General features: G+C 32.0%; 1 protein-coding gene across 1 annotated transcript in view; it reads right to left on the reverse strand.

Annotated features, from left to right (window-relative positions):
• The window catches only part of LOC136978500 (E3 ubiquitin-protein ligase RNF126-like), a 65,495-nt gene that overhangs the window by 27,124 nt on the left and 13,063 nt on the right, over nt 1-25,308 (reverse strand). Inside the window, exons 5-6 of the mRNA XM_067274217.1 lie at nt 20,559-20,605; nt 5,356-5,380 (exon numbers count right to left, since the gene is read on the reverse strand). Coding sequence (XP_067130318.1) covers nt 5,356-5,380; nt 20,559-20,605 — 72 coding nt within the window. The remainder of the gene's footprint in view (nt 1-5,355; nt 5,381-20,558; nt 20,606-25,308) is intronic.

Below are 25,308 nucleotides of genomic sequence, written 5' to 3' on the forward strand. Positions count from 1 at the left end.
TCAAAACAAAATTACATACCTTGAGAAATCAACAAACTTCTATTTGTAAGTTAAGCCATACTGATAAGTGTACTTGAAGCATCTTACCTCGTAGCATTAAGAGCAGCTAAAATGTCCAAACCCCATACAATTGCCGAAAACCTCACATTGCCTGCTGCAATTGATATGGTCCGTGTTTTAATAGGTGTGGAAGAAGTGAAAAAATTGAAAAACATTCCACTTTCTAACAACACAATATCGAGGCGCATCGATGACATGGCTAGCAATGTTCGCGATCAGATAATTGAGTGAGTGAGTTCAAGTGAATTTTTTAGTATTCAATTTGATGAATCAACAGATGTAGCAAACGTGTCTCAGTTCTTATGTTTTGTGAGGTATGAATGCAATAGGGACACATCAATCAAAAAAAATATGTTGTTTTGCAAAACAGTACAGAGTCATGCAACGGGACAATGTCTTTTTGATGCATTTTATGAAGCTACGAGAAACTATACTAACATAGATTGGACATAATGTATTGCAGTATGTAGTGATGGTGCAAAGGCAATAACAGGAAACAACAATGGATTGATGAAAATATTAAGATATCGTCTTATACCAAGGGCAGAATAGATGCACTGCTTCCTTCACAGACACACTCTTGTCACAAAAAATATACCGTGAAATCTCAATCAAATTCTTTGTGAAGCTGTAAAGTTGGTTAATTTTGTTAAAAGCCGACCGTTACAGAACGGGCAGTTTGCTAAACTATGCGAGGAAATGGGCAAAAATAAAAAAATCTCTTCTTTTCCATTCAGAACTTAGATGGTTATCGCGAGGGAAAGTGTTAACCCAGATATTGGAATTAATAATATTTTTCCAGGATAAACAAATGCCATTCTCATTGTTTTTACAGAATAATGACTGTATATTGTTGTTGGCTTACTTAGCTGATGTATTTTCGCATTTAAATGACTTGAATGTGAATTTACAAAGATGTGATAAAAACATTTTATTAATGACAGACAAAGTTTGTGTGTTCATTAAGAAGCTTGATATTTTGATTATTTGCCTTCAAAGCAAAAATTTGGATATGTTCCCACCCACTTCAGATTACGTTGTGAAAAATTTGAATAAACAAGACACTATTATTCACCACAGTTTGGATTGCACAAAGATGAATTCGTGCGAGCTAAAAACTCAGTTGACTGAGTATTTACCGAAAGACAAAAATGATTTCTCAAAGAGATCGAAACTGAATCCATTTAGTGAAGATGTTGTTGCTGCTGCTAAGTTACCAGTTGAGATTCACGACCAGCTCGTCGAAATGTCTGCCGACAAAACGCTACAACTGCAATTTACATCTGAAGATTTAAATACATTTTGGCCTGCTCGTCGACATGAATAGGAAAATTTAGTCACAGAAGCATTGAAAATATTAATCCCTTTTGCCACGTCTTATCTCTGTGCAAAGGGTTTTTCGTCTATAGTTGTGCTAAAAACTAAATACAGGAATTGTCTTTTATCACTCAAAAACAATTTGCTTTTGTGTGTTTCTACGTAGATCCACGTATATGGAGAAAATTTTAATTGAAAAACAAATGCAACTATCACATTAATTTCTTTTCTTTACATGTGTACTTATTGTAGGTAAAATGTTTATAAGTTTATAATAAGTGAATTTTTTCTCATAAAATGATTTCATTATTGTTTTGTGACCCCCCTTTAATATCACCGCAATCCCCAGGTTGAGAAACGCTGCTTTAACCTATCCTGAATATTTTTGTACTGACCTCATTTGACATGACCCATTGACCCAGAACATATTGGTTTCTCTATCAGAATGTTTTTGATACTAGATGTCACTATACATCATAATTTTTATATTAAAACAAACTTTCGAAATATAATTACTTTTGTTTTTATATTTTTCAATATTTTTATTTTGTTTGTGCAAATTAAAAAAAGAAATTTTAACGACACAGTAGCCATGATTATTATTTTAAAATATTTGTTAGGCTTAACATCGACAAAAATTCAATATGGCGGCCACACCCAACGAAGAAAAATTTTAACATGGGCTAGCTTAAACTCTACTTCCTTCATGATTAACTCTGGCAGGGTAGCAGATAGGCAGGAGCCATTAGGATTCACTGCTTTTCATCAGAACTACAATACTCTTCATCCTGACTACTTTGTACTCCATGCAAAACTCTGCCATTTACATGGCTGTACAATTGTGTGAGGCAAATCTTACTGGAAATAGAGTTACAGTCTACTCTGACAATGCTTCAGCAATAAATGCATTGATGAATCCCACTAACCTTCATCCTCTGCTTAGAAAGATTCTTAAATATACACTCTGGGTGCACAATTCTTAAACTCTTGACTGGGTGAGGGGTCATCAAAGGCATCCTTGGTAACGAGTGTGCTGACCTTCTTGCCAGGTCTGCAGTTACTGCCAGTACCACTGGTCCTTTTGGGTATTCATGCTCCCAGCCTCTCTTCTTAGGTGCCAACTATGGAACTACATCTTAGATCTCTAGTAACAGAGATGTGGTAACTACAATAGCCTTGCCAGGAACTTTTTTTTCCATTAATTCATGATTGTCTTTTCTCATAACTGGATGAATCCAGACTGTAAAACTACCCATATCTTCACTGAGTATGGGAGATTTGACACCTACCTGCAGATTCGAAAAATCAGCAACAGACAACCATATCATCTGTAATTGCCATGATAAATTGAGCAATACTATCATTGAACAAGTGTCCAATGACTGACAATATTATACATGAGCTTGTCCTAACTCTTGACCAGAGGTTATTAACTGGTCATGTGATCTTCATGTTCTTAACAAATGTGACACCTACAAGGCATTCAAAAAACTAAATTCATAAATATCACATGCATTAAGCTACACATTAAGCTGATCATATACCTATGTCATAAATGTATTATAATCATTTGCTCACTGTCATTGTTTGTATGGTATCAGGGATAAAAAAAAAAAGTAAATAATAATAATACTTCTTTCTGCAGAGATCTTTTAACATCTACTTTAATAGTTATCACCGTGTGCAAATAAATCTTTAAAATTAGCCAAATGTCTTTTATTAAATGGCTCATAATTAAATAAATTTTGTTTAGAGATGTATTTTAACAATAGATAAATTTCTAGTATTGCAAACCCTGAAATAACCATTTATTTCAAAACCAGAAATATTTAAATATTTTTAGTTATATTTAACATTTAAAGTAATTTAGACACATCAAAATTTTTTAAATTCATCAATGGTGATAGACAATTTTCAGCAACAATGTATTTTGCTTTAGTTATAGAAAATAAATTTAACTCATTTAACTACATCCACAAATCTGTTACTGGTGTAAAACTCAAATAAAAACAAAAAAAACAATCATTGTCGACTCTGTTAATGACAACCGATATGGCTTAACTCTGAAGATTGATCAGGCACACCCTACAGAGGTCCATTTCCTCGACATTAGCATTAGAATTAAAGGGTCGGCAATCCACACCTAGGTGTACCCTCACCTGTAGACACTCGCTTGTCTACTCAACAAGCTCTCCAAGCCAAACTGAGGCATACCCATCGCATAGCCACCAATCATGGATACCCCAACCTCGTCTGTACACTGATCAACAGATTCAATCTCTCCCAACACGCAGCCCAAGTCCAATCACATAATGAAAACCAATCTGAGGATGAGGAAAGGATCCCAGTCACAAATAACCCATATCTCAAATCACTATACACTGAGATAGCCAAGAAGTGCTGCATTCACATGACATCACATACAGATCCCCAACTGTATTTGACATCCTTCATAAAGGAAAGGTGCTCCCAACCAGAACAGACTCCCTGGAGTGTATAGCATCCCACTTAAGGATCACAGATGTGATAAAGACCTCATCTACATTGGCTCCACTAATTAAAATCGTAATTAAAAAAAAAATTTTGAAATATCCCTCCATCTAGTATTCACCCTACTTTTTACCCTTCTCCACCCGAGAGTTTCATGAGAACGTCCCGCGAAACAGGACACCAGCTGTTCTCAAGGTCATCCAGCTGTGTAAACAATGACTCATCAGTGTCAAGTTTCGCGCTAAGGCGAGAAAAAGGAAATTGTACTTGGAAGCTTCTTCAAAATTAACACATTTCTTTCGTTTTTTTTTCATTTTTATTATTTTTAATATAATTAATTATGTTTAATTACAAAATTTTAAAAAAAGTAGGAAAAAAGGGGTTAATCACAATGAGGAATTGACCCTATCCATAGTATGACAAGCACTAATGGACAACGACCTATAAATCTCGACAATTGCTGCTAGATAAAGTGTGCATGCCCAGTAGGACGACATCAAGAAACACATTCAAATCAAATTTCAAATCGTGTTCTTTTTTATTTGCATTTCATTAAAAATTTCTCCGTTCACCCGAAGAAGAACTGTTTATGGTTCAAAAGCGTTTTTGTCAGTGTGTATGATAAATTATAAGCGGTACTTTGGTATATTCTTTATCTTTTCAAATCTAATACATCACGAAATTGAAACCATCATATTTTATATCAAACTGACTGACTGTTGATCTCCCTTTTACATGTTTTTTCGTTTTTATTTGAGTTTCACACTGGTGGATGTAGTTAGCTTTACCCTGGTATTGATTATTGTGGTTATTTAACCCATTTAACAGCTTCATTTGTACATGTGCGAATCCTGTCCAAATATTTCAACGTATTTAAAATATAAATGACAAATCTGTTAAATATCAAGAGGAGATTTGCTCTTCTACGTAACTTGTCAAATCATTGCTGATTCTACAACATATACAATACATACAATACATGCAATTCTACAATATATACAAAGTAATCAATAATAAAACAACATTGAAATAAAGAAATTGTTTTCCCATGCTTGCCTTTTGTTTATTTAAAAGCAAAGAGAAACTGTTACATTGCATTTACTTTATAGTGATCTCAATCAATAGATTATTTATACATCTCCAGTTTAAAATTCTACAGGCAGAGGATAATTAACAAATATTCCTGTATTTTCTAACTCTGAGAAAATTAACAAGAAGTTTTCTGATGGATGTGATCTATTGCAGATTCTCAAAAAAAAAAAAACTTTACGTAACTCTGAAGATATGAAGTGTTGATATGTAATTCTATCATATCCAAAAATGTATAAAGTGTAACCTTAACGAATTAGAATATGTAATAAATTATAATTTCTTTCAATGACTGTATTTTTAGTTACTTTTAAATGTAATAATTTATCAAAAATACATCATCAAATTAAGCAACAATACAGATAAAATATTGATATTTCTAATAAGATTGGGACTTACCCAGGAAAGGGAACACCTGTATTATCTAAATAAAAAAAATTAATCAATTATTAAAATATTTATATATTTTAAAATATACTTATTTATATACAAATAATTTATCAGATAAACAGAAAATAATTTCAGATTAATATTCTGAAGTTGAGTAAAAATTAAACTATAATTTTTTGCTTTAAATCGTTTTTAAAAAGTTTAAACAACAGCTCCGTTTTGAAATTTGAATTCTCCATTAAATAATATTTGAAAGAACTTAGAAAATATTATCGAGAATTCTTATTGCAGAGAAATAAAGTTATGGTTCATAGGTAGCTACTGAATTTATTCTTTTTGACTTTAGTTGTTGTAAAGCTGTAAGGAAAACATGATATGTAAGGCTCATTTATACTGGTTTGTATTATGTAAAGCTTGTATCACATATTGCACAAGATCTAGGATCAAATTAATATTAAACTTTGAATACTGAACCAAGACTGAACATTGTTTAAATGCAAAGATCCTTTAAATATATGAGCCTTAAGAGCACAACGCACTTGCCAAAACTTTATGCTGTTCCCGATTAAAACCATCACTAATAACATAAGTATGTTCATGTATGTTACAGTGTGTATGATAAATTGTAAGTGGTAGTTTGGTATATTCTTTTTCTTCTTTTTCAAATCTAATACATCATGAAATTGAAACAATTGTATTTTTTATCAAACTGACTGACTGTTGATCTCCCTTTTGCATGTCATATGCATTCATTTTTTTCTTTTAAATTTTTAAGTTGACTAAAACAGTTGGTAAAGTTACTCCTAACATCAAACTATATAATTCATAAAACCATTATGCTTTACAAATTGTATTGTTTGTAACTTCCAACTATACCAAAATGAAAACACATCAAGAACTGAATATCACACAACAGTATACACAAGGTATAGAATTAACTTTACCTAACTCTGAAGATATGAAGTGTTGATTCCCTTGTTGTTATGAATATGTAAAGCCTTGTTGTTATGATTACAGATGTAATAAATACTTCATTGTATACAAATCCAAATACCCAGTTCATTACGGCAGAATGCAGAATGCATAATTGCGCACTAATAACACTTAGCTACTATGTTTTAGCAAAGGGCATAGTAGTGCTCTCAGAGCAGAAAGAGTTCAGATCTGAACTCCACAGGAAAAAAAACATTGTATTAAAATTTAAATACATGTAAAAGAATCTAATGAATGAAACTACAATATACAGATAAACCAACATTTATATTACTACATAACACTACGTACAACATTATAACAATAATTATAAAAAATATTCATAAAAATTGATGTTAAATTACCGGACACCATATCCATCTGCATAGGTGGATAGGGTGGTGGTGTAACGAGCACGGCCTATGTCAAGGATGGGCAACCTGTGGCCCGCATTCATATATTTTGCAGCCCGCGACACATAAAATGTGAATAAATATATCAATTTCCCAGCTTAAGGAAGTATGCAGCAAAAATTCAAACAATTCAAAATTCAAAATTCTACAACTTATGTATGTGAATAGTTTTTCCCGCAATGAATTTAGTAAAAATTAAAACAAGAAACTGGCAAACAGACACATCGAAACTAACTTAAAACTAGCTGTAATGAATATTTAACCAAATATTTCCAATATATTACGTTTACATCAGTTCCAGAAGCTAAATTAAGTATACCTATGCTAATTTATAATTATATATGAATAAATAATTCTGATTTATCAATATTTTTTTTTTCTCTTTCTCTTGTATGTGGCCCGCATCAATTCAGAAGTCTTAAAATGTGGCCCTTACATAGAAAAAGGTTGCCCATCCTTGGTCTATGTCATATATCCAACAGAGGATTAAGGACCACAAATATGACACAGACCATGCTCATTACACCACCGCCCTATCCACCTATGCCACTGACCCAGATATTCACGTACAACTATCCAACGCCAGATTAATAAATAGATCTTTTCATACAGACCACATCAGAGCCCTCAAAGCCTTGGAAATATACGGAGCCGGCAGGACACGGAAATGTATAAACACCAAAGACAGCAACGTGTTTTCCTATGCCTGGTGCTACATATGTGAAGAACAAAAAAAATGATGATGATGCATAACACATGCATAGGTTTGAATATAGTTTAAAAACTAAACATTTGTTCTAAGAGTGGAATCTACCTTAGGGACAGAGAGACTGTCATTAGAATTGGGCAGCAGCTTTTCTCAAACAAACTACAGCAGGGGTGTCCACAGGGTTCCGTCTGTGGTCTCTTGTTCTGAATTATTATTTTCGGCAACTTTCTTTGTATTGACTTTGGTCATCACAGCCGAATTTTTGCTTGCGCTGATGACGCCTTTCTTGTCTTTCCGCTAACTCTAGAGAAATGATTGAAAATGCTGCCAGTGATATTTTGAAGAAAGTTCACGAATGGGGCATCAACAATAAACTAATATTCAATGCAACTAAGACAAAGAGTATTGTGTTTTCTACCTCCAGGTCGGAAAGTCTCTACAAGCGTGTACCATGTGTTCACTTTGGGAACACCGCCTTCAAAATAGAACAGCAAATTACATTTCTTGGAGTGATTTTCGATCATAGACTTACTTGGAAGAGTCACATTGCCCACATCACAAATAGGACTAACCTCATTTTCAGTAACCTTTTATGTGTTGCCAGGAACAGCTGGGGACTTACACACGAGGCTATGAATGCCATATATGATTGTGTGTTTGTGCCTATTATAAGTTATGCATCTGCTGTGTGGGGTGAGGCGGTACTCCATTCTCACAATCACTGTAAGCTCAGAACAGCTCAACGCTTTGCGCTCCTGCACATGACCAGATCCTACATAACCATTTTGAATGTTGTGCTTCCCGTTTTAACAGAAAAACTTCCTATCCTACAGCAGATTCAATATAGCACCGGCAGGTTTCTCCTCACCTGAGGAAAATGTATTACAATCACGGATTACTCACTTGATGCTTCTTGTTATGAGGTTAGTAGATCATTTGCTGATTTGCCACACCCTGCTTTCAGAAGAGGGTTTGGATCTTGTGATTGTTCATCTGTTATAGAGGTCTACACAGACTGGTCAAAAACCGAACAAGGCACCGCCGGTGCTTTTGTGGTATATATCAGCAATGAAGAAACGCACCATGACGTCTTTCTCCTGCACCCAGAGTGCTCTGTGTTTCAGGTGGAAATGTTCGCCATTTTCAAAGCAATTGACTTTTGTAATGAAAACTTTTACAGCTGTGACGTTTCTGTCTTCACGGACAGCTACGCTACTGTTCAGGTGTTGACAAACAAAGACAGCCTTCACCCTATCGCAAGGGATATCTTTATTTTAGCTGATCAGTCTAGCAACAAGTACATCATCAATTGGATCAGGGGACACTGTGGCACTCCGGGCAACGAACGTGCCGATAAATTGGCTTGTGCGGCAACTTTGCTAACAGGCATCAATTTTTCATATGTCCAGCTTCCAACTTACAGAATTAAACAACTTTTATGGCATCACTGCATCACAGAGCAAAGAGAATGGGATCGTTTACCACAACAACATATCTCCCGTCAATTTATTCCAGACATTGGAAGACATCTTACATGGAAATGGTTTCATCCACAACACCAGATCTCGCAGATGATAATCGAACGTGGATGATTTAATGTATACTTAAACCATTTTCATCACAGTGACACGAATTGCTGCCCAATCTGCGATGTGTAGAATGGGGTAAGACATTATCTTCTGTCCTGCCCAATGTTGGAAGATATCAGACATACATTTAAACTGCAAATGGAAGAGGACAACCTTAACTGGCCGTGCAAACTTGAACTACTAATATCAAGCAGAAGATACTTCGATCTTTTTAACATCTTGACCAAACTTTACATCAGTAGGACTCTAATACACTAAGTACGCTACACCTTAATTTTATTCTCTTTGTACATATGCGATATTCTGTTTTCTTTTCTTTCCTTTTTTTTGTTGTTTTTTATTTTTGTTTAATAGTTATTTGATGTCGGTTTTTTTCTTTTGTTCAGCATGTGTCGACTGTGTAAACAATGTACATTCTTCCGACTGTGCCCAGTGGTGTCGGGTGAATAAAGAATAGTTTGTCTGTCTATCTGTATGTCTAAGAGTGGAATCTGATTGTTCTTTTAACCTGAAGCAGACCTCGACTGAGGCCGAAAATGTTTGTTTTACAAATGGTTAAGCAGTACCGGACAATAAAGGTTAAGTGAGTATGAATTTTTTAATAGATAACAACAGATTTGAAGCTTATATTGAATAGCTATTTGAATTTTTTTGCAATTACACTGATTTAGTCAGAAAACATAATTCTTTATGTTGTACTAAGTCAGGAATGATGATGATAATCAATTTTTAAATCTCATACAGTGCTATTTAAACAGTAATTAAGCTACAATTTGAAAAAATTGTAGCTTAATTACTGTTTAAATGTGTAAACCTATACTGTGTAAAGCTATAAATTCTCACTGTCATCTGTCCATCTATCTTTCCTTAATCTTGAAATGAAATTAGAAAGACAAGACCAGATACAGAAACCTTAGGAGCAGGGGTCCTAATTAACTATATATAAACTTCCAATGCAAATCAAAAGTCATGTTATTTCAATTAAAAAAAAAAGGTGTTAGATAGCTTACCAGCAGACTCTATTGTTAAAGGAAAAGTATGATGTACAGGAGCAAGCCACAACTAATTTGAAGTAGAGAGCATATATTTTAAATTAAATGAACTACAACTACAATTAAAAATTGCAACCCGGCATTGTGATGATGTCACAATAAATAATTACTTACTTCTATTTGCTTTCTTGAAAGCTGATTTTTTAAAGTTTATTCTCAACTTTCAAAAATGTATAGAGGTTGAAAATTAAAATTACTGTTGATATTATTGATACAGTAAGTAATCAAAATAATTTATGTGCTGTTTTAACAGGAAACAAATAAACATTATACCAATATAACAGCAGGATTAAGTGTGAATAGAATGTTTTTAGTCTACTTTATAGATTACCTTAAGGTTCTTTTAATTCTCTTAATAATTTCAAAATAGCAAATTTAGAAAATGTTAAGTTGAATGTACAAATGTAATTTGAAAAGTCATTTATATAAATGATAAATATAACAAAATGCATGAAAGGTTATGTTGTTAAACCTGTTACATAAATATAATAGGTTTAGCAATAGTCTTAGCATGCTTTGCTAACTGGGAAGATGCCAAAATTTTGTGGAAGAAGTTAGTTAGTAAGATCAGGGGCCGTATTCTGGTAACTTATCTCTCGTCTCTTCTTTCACAGACGAATGACGTCAAAGCGAGAGACGAAATTCGTCTCTCATACACAGTGGTGATTCTGGTAGTTCGTAACGATCTCGTCTTTGTCGTTGACGTCACGATCCTATTCGGTTGATTATACATGTTCGGGTTATCTGCGCACGCAACACAGTATAAAATTTTAACCAATGAAATTGTAAAATTTTTGAAAATGCAGAGTACGTAATCATAGATCACGTGGCAAGGAAAGCATGTGTTCAAATAAAAGACGTAATTTCAACAAAGTTATGTTATTTGTTTTATAACGTTTTTACAGATTGTAATGTCAATTTGTCTCTTAACAAATAAAAATTTTAAAACCTAACTTAAAAAAGCTTGCGTACTTAGATATTTTTTGAAATATTATTATCTAATTTCTCCTTAACTATCTAAGTAAGTTATAAAATTAAGATTAAAAACAATGGGATCAGTTATTAAATAAGTTAAAATAATAATTCTAAAAAAGTATATTTCCAGAAATAAATGAGTTAAAATTACTCTCTTTTATCCGACTTCGAGAAATTTAACACAGATATGGATCACAATTTAAATTTAATATTTATTTCTTACTATATTATTTTAACTTATCTAATTAAGATTAACATCATATTCAATAGTTCAGTAATTGATATAGGATAATTAAAAAAAAAAAAATGGAATCAGTGTAGGTATTGGAAAAAAAAAAATCAAGCGTTTTCTCTCTCGAAATATTTTTTGCCGAGATAGAGAACGTTCTCTAATACAATTGTACAGTGCAAATAGCATCAAGTCGTCCATATTGGATATAACGAAATCGAGGCAAAAGACAAAAGACCGGTCAAAAGACAACTATCCACTTGTCTCTAATAAACAAGAGAAGCGAAGAAAGAAAAAGTTGTCCAGAATCGCGTTTAGAGAGACGCGATGATCTCTCGAGACGTAAACAAACGATTAGCCAATCAGCGACCGGCTTGTGAAAGACAAGAGACGAGAGACGACGACCAGAATAGGGCCCCAGTTCTTTTTCTTCATGGTTGCTGGTGCATCTGAGCAGAGAGACAAAGATATCAACTTATAAGTTTACATAGAAAAGTTCATGGTATGTATAAGTTCATTAAAGTAAAAGATAATGAAATTAAAATTAACAGAAAAAAAAGATTATTTTTAAGAAAAGTGCCATGTTATCAAGGACACCACCTGGAAAACATTTGAGATATCATTCACTGGAACTGACATTAAAAGTAGAAATGATAGTGAGAATTTAAATTGGAAACTGTTTCTAGAAAAAATAAGTATGTTACGAGAAATGGAAGAGGCAATAGAATCTAAAATAGATGGTGAAAGTCTTTCATAGAAATGAATAAAAAGTTTAATACATTGGCTGAGAGAATTAATAAATTAGAAACAGAGCATGAATGAAATTATTAGTGTAATGATATACAGATTACCAGTTTAACAAAGAGTTAATATACACAAAATAATTTTAAAAACCTTAGCATTATTTAATGTAGAGGTGAATGAATGAAAAAACTTACTAGTGATAATTTTAGAGTTGGTCAAAGAAGTGTCTGGTTTATCAAATGTCATTGTTGACTGCATTAAGCTTAGAAAGAATGGAATGAAAAAAGCAATGCTTTTGGTCACCTGCATTTCATTCAGTGTGAAAGAGATATATTAAAGAATTGGAAAAAAATTAATAGTAATAGTATTTTTTGATATCTCTAATTGGAGACAGACTGTGCATGTAAGAGATGATCTTTCTTAGGAGGGTAGGAAAATTTGTTTTATTTTTATTAAAAAACACATTAAAAAATAATTTAAGACAGGCTATAAAACAAAAAAAAAATTGCATAATTCAAAGGTGATAAATTGATGGTAAGTGAAAATGCTAGAAAAGATAGTAAGAACATAGAGGAAGACATTTGTGCCATTAACAATTGTTTTTAGGAGTAAGTATGACCCACTGAACAAGCAAGATTCTGAGTCCTTAGTTGGAATATAAATGATGAAAGAAAGAATGTGAAATTGATTATTAGAAAATTACAAGAAAGTTTTACATATCATGTTGGATGGAAACTTGGTTGGGAGAAATGGATATTAGAAAATCACCAGTAGATGTAAGTAATGTGTATGATTTTTGTAAGATTGGGTAAGAAATGGTGATTACTAGTATAGTTGAAAAAGAGTGTAAAAAAGTGAAATGATATTGATAATAGATAAAGAATTGAAAGGTACTGTGGTTCATCCTTTTGAAAACTGGTTACCTGCAATAAGTTAGAGGTTTATCTTTGTATATGTTACAGTAAAAACCCGTTTTTAGTGAAAACGCGTTTTAACTAATTGAAACTAGTTTTTACTGGATGTCATTGTTATTACTAGAATTTACTGCTAGTCAAAAATGAATTTGAGTTAAAACTAGTTTTAACTAGACAAAATGGGTTTTAACAAAATGGCTTAGTAAAAACTGTTTCGACCAAGGTCATTCGGCTAACACGTTCCTATAGTGTATGACGAATTTCGTATCGCTTTAACCCTTTTCCCCCGACATCGTGTTTACGTTCATTTTGCGATCCTTCCTAGGGCAATATAGGTCAGTCGGGCGATATTATTTTAAAAGTTCACCAAAAATCAAATTATCATTATATCTATATGAAAAAAATCACTTACATTTATTAATATCTTTAGTTTTACATACGATATTTTTCAATGCATTTTATTAGAAAAATTTATAAGAAAGAAAATTATATATATCAGAACTGACACATAAACTTGATAATTTGTAACATTTTGTGAAAATTAACATTGTCTAGTTACATAGTTGTTTGCTGGCACCGAGCCAGAAAGACGTGGAATATTGTTTTGTACAATTCGATATAACACTTACGCCTGTATGTTTATTAGTTGTGAAATTATCGCACATTATATCAAACATTTGTTTGAAATCAAAATTTTATACTGCTATCAACTAATATAATGAATTATTATACTTTATTCACTTCGTATCGAATGAGATTATATCTGTTGTTAATAAATTTTACAAAAATCGATATTTACCAAAGTAATGATGAATCGATACCCTCGAAGTTTTGCTTAAAAAGCCAGGGTACCGATCGATCGGTGCCTTCAAGGACAAAGGGTTAATTAATGTTAATAACACAGATGTGTGACCAATATTTTCAATAAATATTGTATTAAATAATACAAATGTTTTAATCCCAATCATCACTTTATTTATTTTCCCCAAACATATTTATGTAGCTAAAATTAGTTTTAACTAGACAAAACGGGTTATAACAATGACATCCAGTAAAAACTAGTTTCAACTAGTTAAAACGCGTTTTTACTGTAACATATATATTAAGTTAGAAAAGTAGGAACTTTGAAGAGATGGTGTTAATCCCCTGTTGGATTATAATATTTATCAATGTTCTGAAGATAAATGTATTAATAAAATTGGATTGAAGTTAGTAGAATTATGTCAACTGAATGTCTGATAATTGTAAATGGAAAACTCAAGAAAGATGTACAAGAAAAACACTTTTATTTCAACTTAGGTAAAGTATAATTGATTTTTTGTGTATAAATGATTTAGTGTAAAAGAATTTAAAGTATTTTAGGATAATTGACCGTGCTGAATCAGATCATATGATGCCATACTTAAAAATCACTGCTAAAGGTTTAAAAAAGGTTTATTGTAGACAATCAGATAGAATTAGTTAAGATGGAATAAGGATTGGGTAGAGTTTTTGTTGGTGAAATGCAATATATGAAGCATGCAATGCTATAATGTTGTAAATGCCAAAAAAACAAACTTTTCAGCAGACATAAAAAATACTTTTCCAATGAATGAATTTGTTTCAATTTTACAATTTTAATATTTTCGCCTTTCTCTCTCACAAAGATCTTTTCTTACCGTATAGCATCTCACGTACGGCCTGTGGAACCATACCTATATCGTGATTTTAATATTTTTAAAATAAATGTAAATCTATTTTACATAATACATAATATAACTTATTGTTACTTTTTGAGCTACATAGATTTGACTTGGCTACGTTTTATTTATAAATATATTCGTTGAATAAAAATGCACTTTAAAATGGTGTTTCATTGTTTTTTATTAATTAGAGACCCAAATAAAACAAATATGTGTGTTCCCTGTTCCCTGTGCCCCCCCCTCCGTTCCGTCTTCTGATTGCTGGAAACGAAGACGAGCCTCCATCTTCAATACCTAGGGTAACATTAACCCCGTTTTTTATTAAGTAGACTATGTTTGAATAAATATTGTTCATCTAATTGATTGCCTTTTAATTTTATTTTAACCATTAATATTCTTGAATAATAATTCTAAATCAGTTTGGCCTAGGTCCAGCTAGTTAAGTCTAAAGTATTTAGGCCAAACTAGATTGTCCTAGGTTAAAATAGTATATCCTGACACGTGTAGGACAAACTAGTTTGGTCTGAAATCGGGTTTGGCATGTAACATATGAATCAAATTCTATAATATAACAAACATTAAAATGAAAAGCATATAACGAGTCTGGTTATTTCAGCTTACTATCATCATGTTTATCATGATACTCAGATGTTATGAAATGGCACAATTTCATTGGTCAAGGGGACACCAATTGAAAATGTGATATCTTAAATTTTTTAACATGTATTTTTTTCCTAATGTTAACTCTAAGAAACTGTGCCATTCACAGCTGAATATCAAATGGTAATCTGCCAATCAATCAAATTTTGCAAAAAGTGGACCATATATTTAAACTCAGCATCCTTGAAAACCACTTAAAACATATTTTGTGTTTACCAGTAACCTCATATTTTCCTATTAAAATGCCACCATACAAGAATCCATCACAAAAAGTTAATGAATAATAATTAAAATCGAGAAAATAAAACAAAACTTTCAAGGTAAAGAAACTTGTCGTAAAAGTCGGGAATGCAATCACGCGACACCCATCTCCCGACTTTGCGAAACCAAATGGTCAAGGTTGAAATAAAAGTCTAAACTCCAGTAGAAGTAAAAGCAAACATCTGCATGTGTCTAGGAAAATAACCTTGAATGGGAGCGAAGATGAAACATGACACTATGTAATTTATGCTAATTACCTTCTAATATTAAAAAATTAAAATTTTCAATAAATTATAATTAAATTAAATTTTTTTTTTGACTGAGTTTGACTAGAAGCATATTGAAAACCTAGATTAAAGTGAAAATAGCAGTTTTTCGATGCTAAATATTTACAAATTAATTTTTTAATTTGATGCAAGATTGACCGCAGGTGTGCAATTTATGAGCACGCGCATGACGAGTTGAACCAAATGCTTCATGCTGAACAAAAAACAAAAATATTAGTACATCCTCAACTACAACAATTTTGTAAATAATTTTACATAAATACATGTTTGTTACATTTTTATACTTTATTTGTATTTTATCTCTCCTGCAATTCATTTTGTTTTACTATATATGTTATTACTGTATATTGTACGCGGAGTGGTATTTATATTTGTATTTTGTGTTTCAACAATATTTTAGATTTCAACTTTACTATCAGTAGGATGTAAATATGCCTTGTGTGTTCTACCATTATATGTATTTTGCACTCATCATCAGTATAGAATGTGTAAATTTTTGCATGTTTTGTTTGCATGTATCCTCTCTTTTTACAATCATTTCTTATTTATGCAGTTTTCTGCACTTCTATTTATGTGATTCACCTATGTACCCTCTGCCAATCTATCTTGTATCTGCTACCTGGTAGTGCTATGTGGAACCAGGTGGCACCTTTTGTGCCAAATTAAATAGATGATGATAGATGATGTTTCTCGCAGCTCGAATGTTCGAAGATTGAATGGAAACATTTACTAGATACTCTGATGTTGAAAGCACATTGTGCAGAAAAGCTCTGAGTCAGACAACCTATGTCCCCAAGATGACACCACAAAACCATTTGAGTTAGTTTAAGAAGCCAGCCCTCCCTAAGTGTGCACTTTGCCTTGCTCATGGTTTACTTTAGGTTATAGTTTCTGTCAAAATGGAAAATTAAGGACACGACAGAAAGCAGAAAACCATAGTGCATGCCAAATATATAAGCAAAACTTAAAATCAAACTTTTGCCTTTGTCTAAAGGTTGTCTCTACAGAAGTTATTAATATTTAGCATACTAGTTTAAAATCTTGTACTTTCTGGTATGAGTTTTACTCAATCTTTAATTTTACAGAGTGCTACAAAAATACAAGCTTTTAAATGAGTGTCCTACAATGTTTTATTTAATAACAGTAGAAATCAAATTTATTATCGCTCAACAATTACTATTTTCGGTTTTTCTATGGTAGTCAAGAACGAGTGATGTCATCGTTTAAGCTAAAGAAAAATAGTAGAAAGACCATTGGGAAGGAAAAGTTTACTTAGCAACTTACTTAAGAAAGTATTGGATTCTATATGCTTTTCCGTTGCTAAAAGACAAGTTTCTACTGTTAGTATTAAATAAAATCTATTTCTTTATTTTGTACACTGCATTTACATAAATACAAATGCCATACAAAAATCATTCTTAATGCCGAATTATAGGTGTACTTATGCCTTAATGCAGTGTGATTGTATCAAAGCAATGCAGAGATCAGTATTTCACAAGGATACGTGCAAGGAGAACCCACACGTGAATTCCTACAGGATGTGCAGAGTAGCAAGTCTTGGGGAGCTCCTTGTTATGTTAGCCTATATACATGTAAAGGTATACCTTGGGTTATGTCGTTTCAAGTTAAGTCATTCTTGATTATATGTCGTTTTTAAAAAAAAAAAAAAAAAAAATACATAGAAAAATAAAAATCAAGTTTAAGTAATTTTATTCAACTTTATGTCTGTCTGCCACAAATATTGAAGTCGTAATATCACTAGAAGAGTGTTAAAAGCACATAAAATCATGTTACTGTACAATAAATAAGAATAAAAGTATATAAAATCATATTAAAATATGTACATTTATAGTAAATGTTAATATAATCAAACATAACTCTAGAAAATGAAATATGAAAATATATGTCACTCTGTGTTGTCATCTTATTTAGCTGTCTTTAAGAGCTCAATACTGGCGTTTTCCACGATAGTTCCAATATCTACCATTTGGTGTTGTTGTCAGCCCACAAAATTGAAATCCAGTTTAGTTTACGCATACGCATGGTATACGTCCGCTTATCGTCTACTCTCTCATTCTCATTCATTTGGGCTATATTTTGCTCCAATGGCTCCTAAGAAAATTCTTAATGCATCATCATGCCATAATGCTGGATTATGATAAAACTGGCTATGATAAAATGCCATGAAAAAAATGAAAAAGTTACATTGATTGCTCAATCTTTTGGAATGAGTCGGACAACTGTATCAACGATTGTTCATAATAAGGATAAGATTTTGGAACATATCAAATCTGATACCCCAGAGATGAAGAATACCATTATCAGTAAGAAAAGAGAAAAAAATCTTTGAGGAGATGGAACAACAACTTTCTCTTTGGATTGATAGGTTGAATCATCAGTGTGCTGCTATTAGTCAAGAAATCATTCAAGCAAAAGCATTGTTTTTGTTTGAGAACCTAAACAAAAAATACCCAGATGAGAAAGATGTAGAGTTTAAAGTGAGTCAAGGCTGGTTTATGAGATTTAAAGGACGAAAGAGTTATCACTCTATTAAGAAGCAAGGTGAAAGTGCATCAGCTGACAAACAAGCAGCAGTCAATTTTCCTAAAGCATTGGCTAAGATCATTGAAGAAAATCGGTTTCTTCCTTAACAGATTTATAACATTGATGAAACTGGATTATATTGGAAAAATTGCCAGACAGTTCTTTCATTTCCAAAGAAGCAAAATCAATTCCAGGCTACAAGATCTCAAAAGAGTGTGTGACCATTATGTTAGGAGATAATTGTGCTGGAGGTTTTAAATTAAAACCATTGCTGGTGTATCATGCACACAACCCTTGTATCCTGAAGAACATAATCAAGGCATCTCTTCCTATTATATGGATAGCTGATCAAAAGCATGGGTGACTGTTGTTATTTTTGAAGATCGGTTCTTTAATCATTTTATCCCGGCAGCAGAAAACTATTGCAAGAAGAAGGGGATTCCTTTTAAGATATTATTACTAATTGATAAGGCTCCTGGCCACTCGCAAAACATTGTAGATTTTCACCCCAACATTACCGTCACGTACCTCCTTCCGAACACCACGTCTCTTATAAACCAATGGATCAGGGAGTCATTACAATCTTCAAGCCCTACTATATGAAGCATATGTTGTGGCAAGCTGCAGCTGATCTTCATGAGTCATGCACACATCATGACTTTTGAAAGGAGTATGATATATACAAGACTGTACAGAACATAGCAGGGGCATGGAATGTTGTTCAGAACACAGCTATGAATGGTGTGTGGAAAACAACTATACCTGCAATTTGTGAATGGTTTCAAGGGATTTGATAATGTTGAAATCAACAAAATGTTGGTAACCATGAGCAAAGAGCTGGAAATGGATTTGGAGGAAGATGATTTCATAGATTTATTTGAAAAAACCAATCTGCTCCTAATGAACAAGGATTTGATAGAGCTCAACATGAAAAAATACGTCGAACCTAAGCCACATCACTTTTCCCTAAAGAAAATGCAGGAAACATTTGCTTTTATTGAAAAAGGACTTGAAATATTCAAGGATATGGACCAAAATGGTCAACACTTTTCAAAAGCTATGCACACTTGTCATGAAGCTTTTGCTCCTTATCATGTAATCCTTGAAGAAAAGAACACAGTTCAAGGAACTCTCGACCAGTATCTTATTAAAAAGCGTATCAAACAACAACAACTACAACCAGAATCAGCTGTTGATGCTGACGATCCACAGCCATCTAGGTCCACAATGTAAATAAATAAATTGAATGTAAATATTAGTGAATTTAACATAAATTCATTTATTTTCTACTATTGCAAAATAACTTTAATAACTGTATTTGTTATTTAACCTTACAAAATCATTTTATTTTATAATGTATCAGAGCAAACCACATTCACAAATAAAGAGTCCACAATGTACTGTAAACATTGCCAAATTATAAACATGTACATTTACAAGTATGTACATACATGTTTTCGTAAATTTAAATTATTTTTTTTCTGTACTATGTTAAAAATTAAAATTTATTTGTTTCTAAGCTTAAAATAGATTTTTATTAACCATATATTATTAAAAATGCATTTATAAATAAATTACAGAACTGGGAATGGTTATTTGTGGTTAAGCCTAGTGACAAGTAAATTCGACTTAAGTCACCTCTCCTGGAACAAATTACTGAGGTATACCTGTACATGTGTAGACAACAGTGCCTTATCATGTTGCGCACAATCACATAAGGCATATGGGGGCATGATGGTTGCTATTTTGCTCCTGTGTGCATTTACGGAAAAAAAATTCCACATGGAAAGTGTAAAAAAGTGAGAAAAGCGAGTTTGCCTCAGAAAAAGCTAAAAAAGAGAGGAGCTATGAAAAAAAGCCAGCCTTTAAACCCTGCATTAGGACTAAGATGAACTTACTATAACTTTTAGCTGACTGAGTCAAGCATTGCAAAAAATTCTTCTCTCACTAAAACCAGACATTGTATTAACATAAAAGCATACACCACAGCCTAAGATAAATCCAGCAACACAACTGTGATGTATGTTTTTAAGCTAATACATTGTCCAATTCCAATGAGATGTTTTACTCATATCCGTGTAAGGAGTGGAAACATACATTTGCAAACATAATACATTCAAATTTTATTAAAACCATAAGTTTTATCAAATGATTGGATTATCAAAGGGAAAACTTTCTTACCTCTTCTTTCAAGAAGCGTAGTTATTAGCTGCTGTAGATTGAAAAACCTAAAAAAAAAAAGACATTTATGTAAAATTTTTGAACATTAAATGTGATAGTATATAAATAAAATATAAGTAGTAATACAGAAATGTAACAAAATATAATATTGAGTGTGAATTTCATTATATATGCAATAAAGAAACTGTGTCTGAACTTCAAAACAATAACATTTTATCATAATAACAGCAAAATGAAGCAGAAATTCTGAACTTAATCACAATGTAACGTGTGCAACTTAGCAATCATGTATTAACGTTACATAGTAAAACATACATCCAAAAACATAGATGCTTAAAAGATTTGAGGAATCACTACTTTATTCAGATAAAACATTCTGCAGCTATTGTCAGCTTTGGATCCCACCTCTATTCTGCTGCAGAGTGGACCACAGATGGGATCCAAAACTGAAAAAAGTTATGTTGTATAGCATTTCGTAGATGCCAGTTTTTATTCTAAAATTGTCAAAATTTGTTCTAATTTTATTCTATAATCAAAACTATGATTATATGTTTAATTTTTCTATTTGGTTTTATTTCTAAGGATATAAAATATTTAAATAATACCAAAAATGCTTTTTTTCCTGTTTATTTTATTGTAATTTGATCAAAAAATCCTTAATCTTTGCAGAATTTTCTAAGCCATCAAAATCTTTTTTTTTGCCCAACCATGTGTGATAAATATTTTGTTTTTTTACCTCCATTCAATAGATCAGAAGTAACAAAAACCAATATTTATAATCAAATCTGTGCAAAAGCTGTGGGGTATGCAAGAAAAGCAACAAGGGGGAAAGGGAGAGTGAAACAAGCAAAGATTGAGTTGAGCAATGTAAGTGGGAAATAAGCCAAGGTACTTGGCCCCTCACAGGTCTAGAATCATCAAGAATTTTTTGTTATGCATATTGGAAACAAGTGGGCAAAGCCTGAGGAGGAAGCAAGTGATGCCAATGGGGTGTTAGGCCCCCTACAGTGGTCAGGAGGGATAGTCCCCTAGTAATTAAATAAAAATATCCTAAAAAGTTGTTTAACTTTTTTAGTAATGTAATCTATTATATATTTTTATATTAATTTGTAGAATTTAGTTGGATGGCAATTAAGTTTAAAAATTAAATTGAAGGCAGTTTGTTGAAAAGGAATCACTATTTATTCATTTACAATGTTCTGGAATACAAACTTTTGACAACTGACCTTTCTTTGTAAGCTACTTGGCCATAAAAATTGTGTGTTCTGAAACATTGAAAGTGAATAAATAGTGATTCCTTTTCAACAGACTGTGTCTTCAATTTAATTTTTAATATTTTTTACCCTATAAAAATATTAAAAATTAAATTGAAGACACAGTCTGTTGAAAAGAAAAAAAAAAACATTTGATGGCAGAAACGAATTATTAAAGCAGAAAAATTAGTACACCAAAGACAAATTCACATTAAACCAATAGCCCCAACTACACTGATTCTACATCATATTTCCATAGCAACTGCAGTTGATCAACCAATGTATCATTCAATGTCAATGGAATTCAATAGTTAAATTCTTATAGTTATTTGAGAAAAAATTGAGCAATTCTCTTCAAACAGCATATAGACCTCTTTGAAGTGCTAGCTTATATTGCTATTGTAAAAACAAAAGTTTCAATAATAAATAAAATATAGGATTTCAGCAAACCCCAGCTAACCTGGATGAATAGGGATAAAGTTTGTTTTCACCATTGATGAAAAACAAGAGTGTACAATACAGTAATTTATTACAACTGGCTGTATACAAAAGTTTTAGCTAGTAAATTATATTGCAAAGTTTATTATGGGAAATGAGCTCAAGAAATTGCATGCTAATACGGTATAGAACAATGTACAGTCTTCAGTAACTTACCAATTACAGTAATGTAATAAATAATATTGCAAAGACTTCAAGATATCAAAACACTCATTAACCTATGACATGCAAGATGTGCCACAAGGCAATAATGATCATGTGGCCTTTGATCTTAAATAAATTAAATACAAATTAATTGAATTTTTAGATAAATCTGTGTTTACGGTTATTTAAGCTCTGATTCACTCTTCTGTGTGTGGCTTAACTTTAAGCCAACAAGTGTTTTGTTACCATCCTGGGCCATAAATATTTCAGTAAAGACATCCCCTACCATTCTACAGCAATTAGATGCACGAACTGTACAATTGGCTCAAAACAATCAAAGGGAAACTCTTTCTAAACTTTAATTGGCTACTTTCTGTTTTTATAAACATTAACAAATCACTGACTTGTGAAAGCTATAAATTGCTGCAGAAAGCCTACCTTCTCTGACTATGATGGTGGGAGTGAGATGTAAATAATCACAATAAATTTGCTTTTTTAATCATTATTTTAGCTCTATCTAATTTAGCATTCTTAGACAGTATTTAGGCAAATAATTATTATTCTAGAATCAGCAAGGTATAAACTTTCCGGGAAAGCCAACTCCCCCAACATTATGTAATACGAGAAAAGAGGTAAATAATAGTATACAAAATTGCATAGTATAGTTCATTATTGTCAAAATCATCGAAATAATATAAAAATAATGTTTATTATACATTATCTGGAAGAAAACTTGTTTTAACTGACTTTCACATGACTCATCCATTCCCCTCCCTAGAATGTAATTAGAGATGTAAATAATGGCTATAACTTCTCTCAGCTGTAGTTTGTTTTGTTTAAAAGAAAACATATATGTAAGTAACTGATGTAAACAATTCATCAAATCTGTTTAAATAAATTTTATGTTTTTTTTTTGTAAAATTTAATTATTATTTTAAATTTGTATTATACAGTAATACCTCGACTTATGCTACCCCAATTTACGCAAACTCAGAGTTACGCGATTTTCAAATCTCGTCGATTTGTCTTTTGTTCGAGTGCCACGCAACTCTCGATTACTCACTCCTCCCACACTATTGTTTGGCTTACACGTTCGAACATGTCGTGCAGAATCGACGCACAGCTAAAATTTATTTCATGTTATTTATTTCTGTGTTTGTTATATCTATGGCCACTTGAGAGACTCTACTATGTCATCCAAACAAAATAGAACTGATTCTTCTGCATCAAACAAGAAAAGAAAAACTTTATCTTCGGAATGTAAAGTTAACATTATCAAAGACTTCGATACAAAAATGAAAATTTGTGAATTGGCAAAGAAGTTTGATCTACCGAAATCGACGGTCGGAACAATTATAAAAGGTAAAGAAAAAATTCTCGAATCTGTGAAAACTTGACAGAAGGCCCGAGTTCAATTGAAAAGGTGTTACAAATTTTAGAAAATATAGACTCCAACAAAGCACGCATTTCTTCTACAAAACAAGAAATAAAAAAATTATTAGCATGCTACGAGGAAATTTTGTGGGAGAAAATAAAAATCTTTGAGCCGTCAGACAAATTTGTCAGATTACATCAAAATAACTTCGGTTTATGATTTTAATACTATAATTTGTTATACATATGTATTATCTAAGATTTTATTAAACATTTTTTTCTAAATTATTGTTTTCTTTAGTCTCCGGTTCCAATTTAAAATAATTTGTATGTATTTATATGAGAAATTATACCCCAACTTATGTGGTCATCACTCGGTCCCACCTATCGCGTATTACTGTAAAAAAAATTAAACAATCAAACTGTAATATGTTTGTGATTAAAAAGAAAACAGAATGAATCTAGCACAATTTTGAAATGAGATATTGCAGTTTAAAACATTATTGTAAAATGTTATTTTTTTAATAGGTCACACAATAAAGGTTAATGATAATTTTTCTATTGTCAAAAGTTTTAAATTACTGTTTTGAGAAAATTCGTCCAAGTTGGTAATGATTTACTGTATCTATGAAAATATAAACACGGGTATCATAATCACAAAGATCTACAGAAAAAAATATATAAATAATTCATAGAGATACTGCAAAGAAATTGATTACTTTAAGTTCAGTGAAAAAATAGCAATTGTCAGTGTAAGTACTCTTATTCAAATATATTCAAAGTAATCCAATTGTTTTAACTAATGTGTTTGATCCAGTCAACAAATGTAAATTCATGTTAACAGATTTAAAAATCAGCAGTGAGTAATTTGTGTAGCTACTTCACAATACCTATGCAGAATTCTTTTGAACCTGTAGAACTGTAATGCATTGTATACAAAACTAACTAAAAATAGAAACATTTTGAGATTAATTATTTTTATTAATATATTTAAACCAGCTAATGAACATGCCAACACTTGGTTATCTTAACAAAACAGTGAATGAGTTTGAAAACTATAATTTTGTCAAATGTTGGTACATATGGTAGTCAGGAACTATATACAAAGGCCACACTAAAGTTTCCAGATCCTGTTTGTTGTTACCTTCTGTTCATCCTCATATCTTCTCAAAGTACTCTTCCTGACACTTGATGCAGCATTGCATGATGGAGAACCAGCTCTGGAAGCACTGACAACAGTCTTCTTCTGAGATATCTGCCAAGGTCTCTCTGTATAACAGCTCCCTCTTCTGGACTCCCAAAATGACATCCCTACGAATCTCTTCGACTTTCAGAAACAGAAAGAAGTTGCAAAATGCTGAAACTATAGGATGAATGGGTGACCAACTGCACTTGGGAGTTGATCAAGTAGACCACCATTCTCATTGCAGTATGCACTATTGTAAGGTTGAGGTGCAGCAAGAGTCCATGAAGGCCTATTT

The sequence above is a fragment of the Centruroides vittatus genome, unplaced genomic scaffold, assembly GCF_030686945.1.
Source record: "Centruroides vittatus isolate TY-2023 unplaced genomic scaffold, ASM3068694v2 contig_544, whole genome shotgun sequence".
NCBI classification, from domain to species: domain Eukaryota; kingdom Metazoa; phylum Arthropoda; class Arachnida; order Scorpiones; family Buthidae; genus Centruroides; species Centruroides vittatus.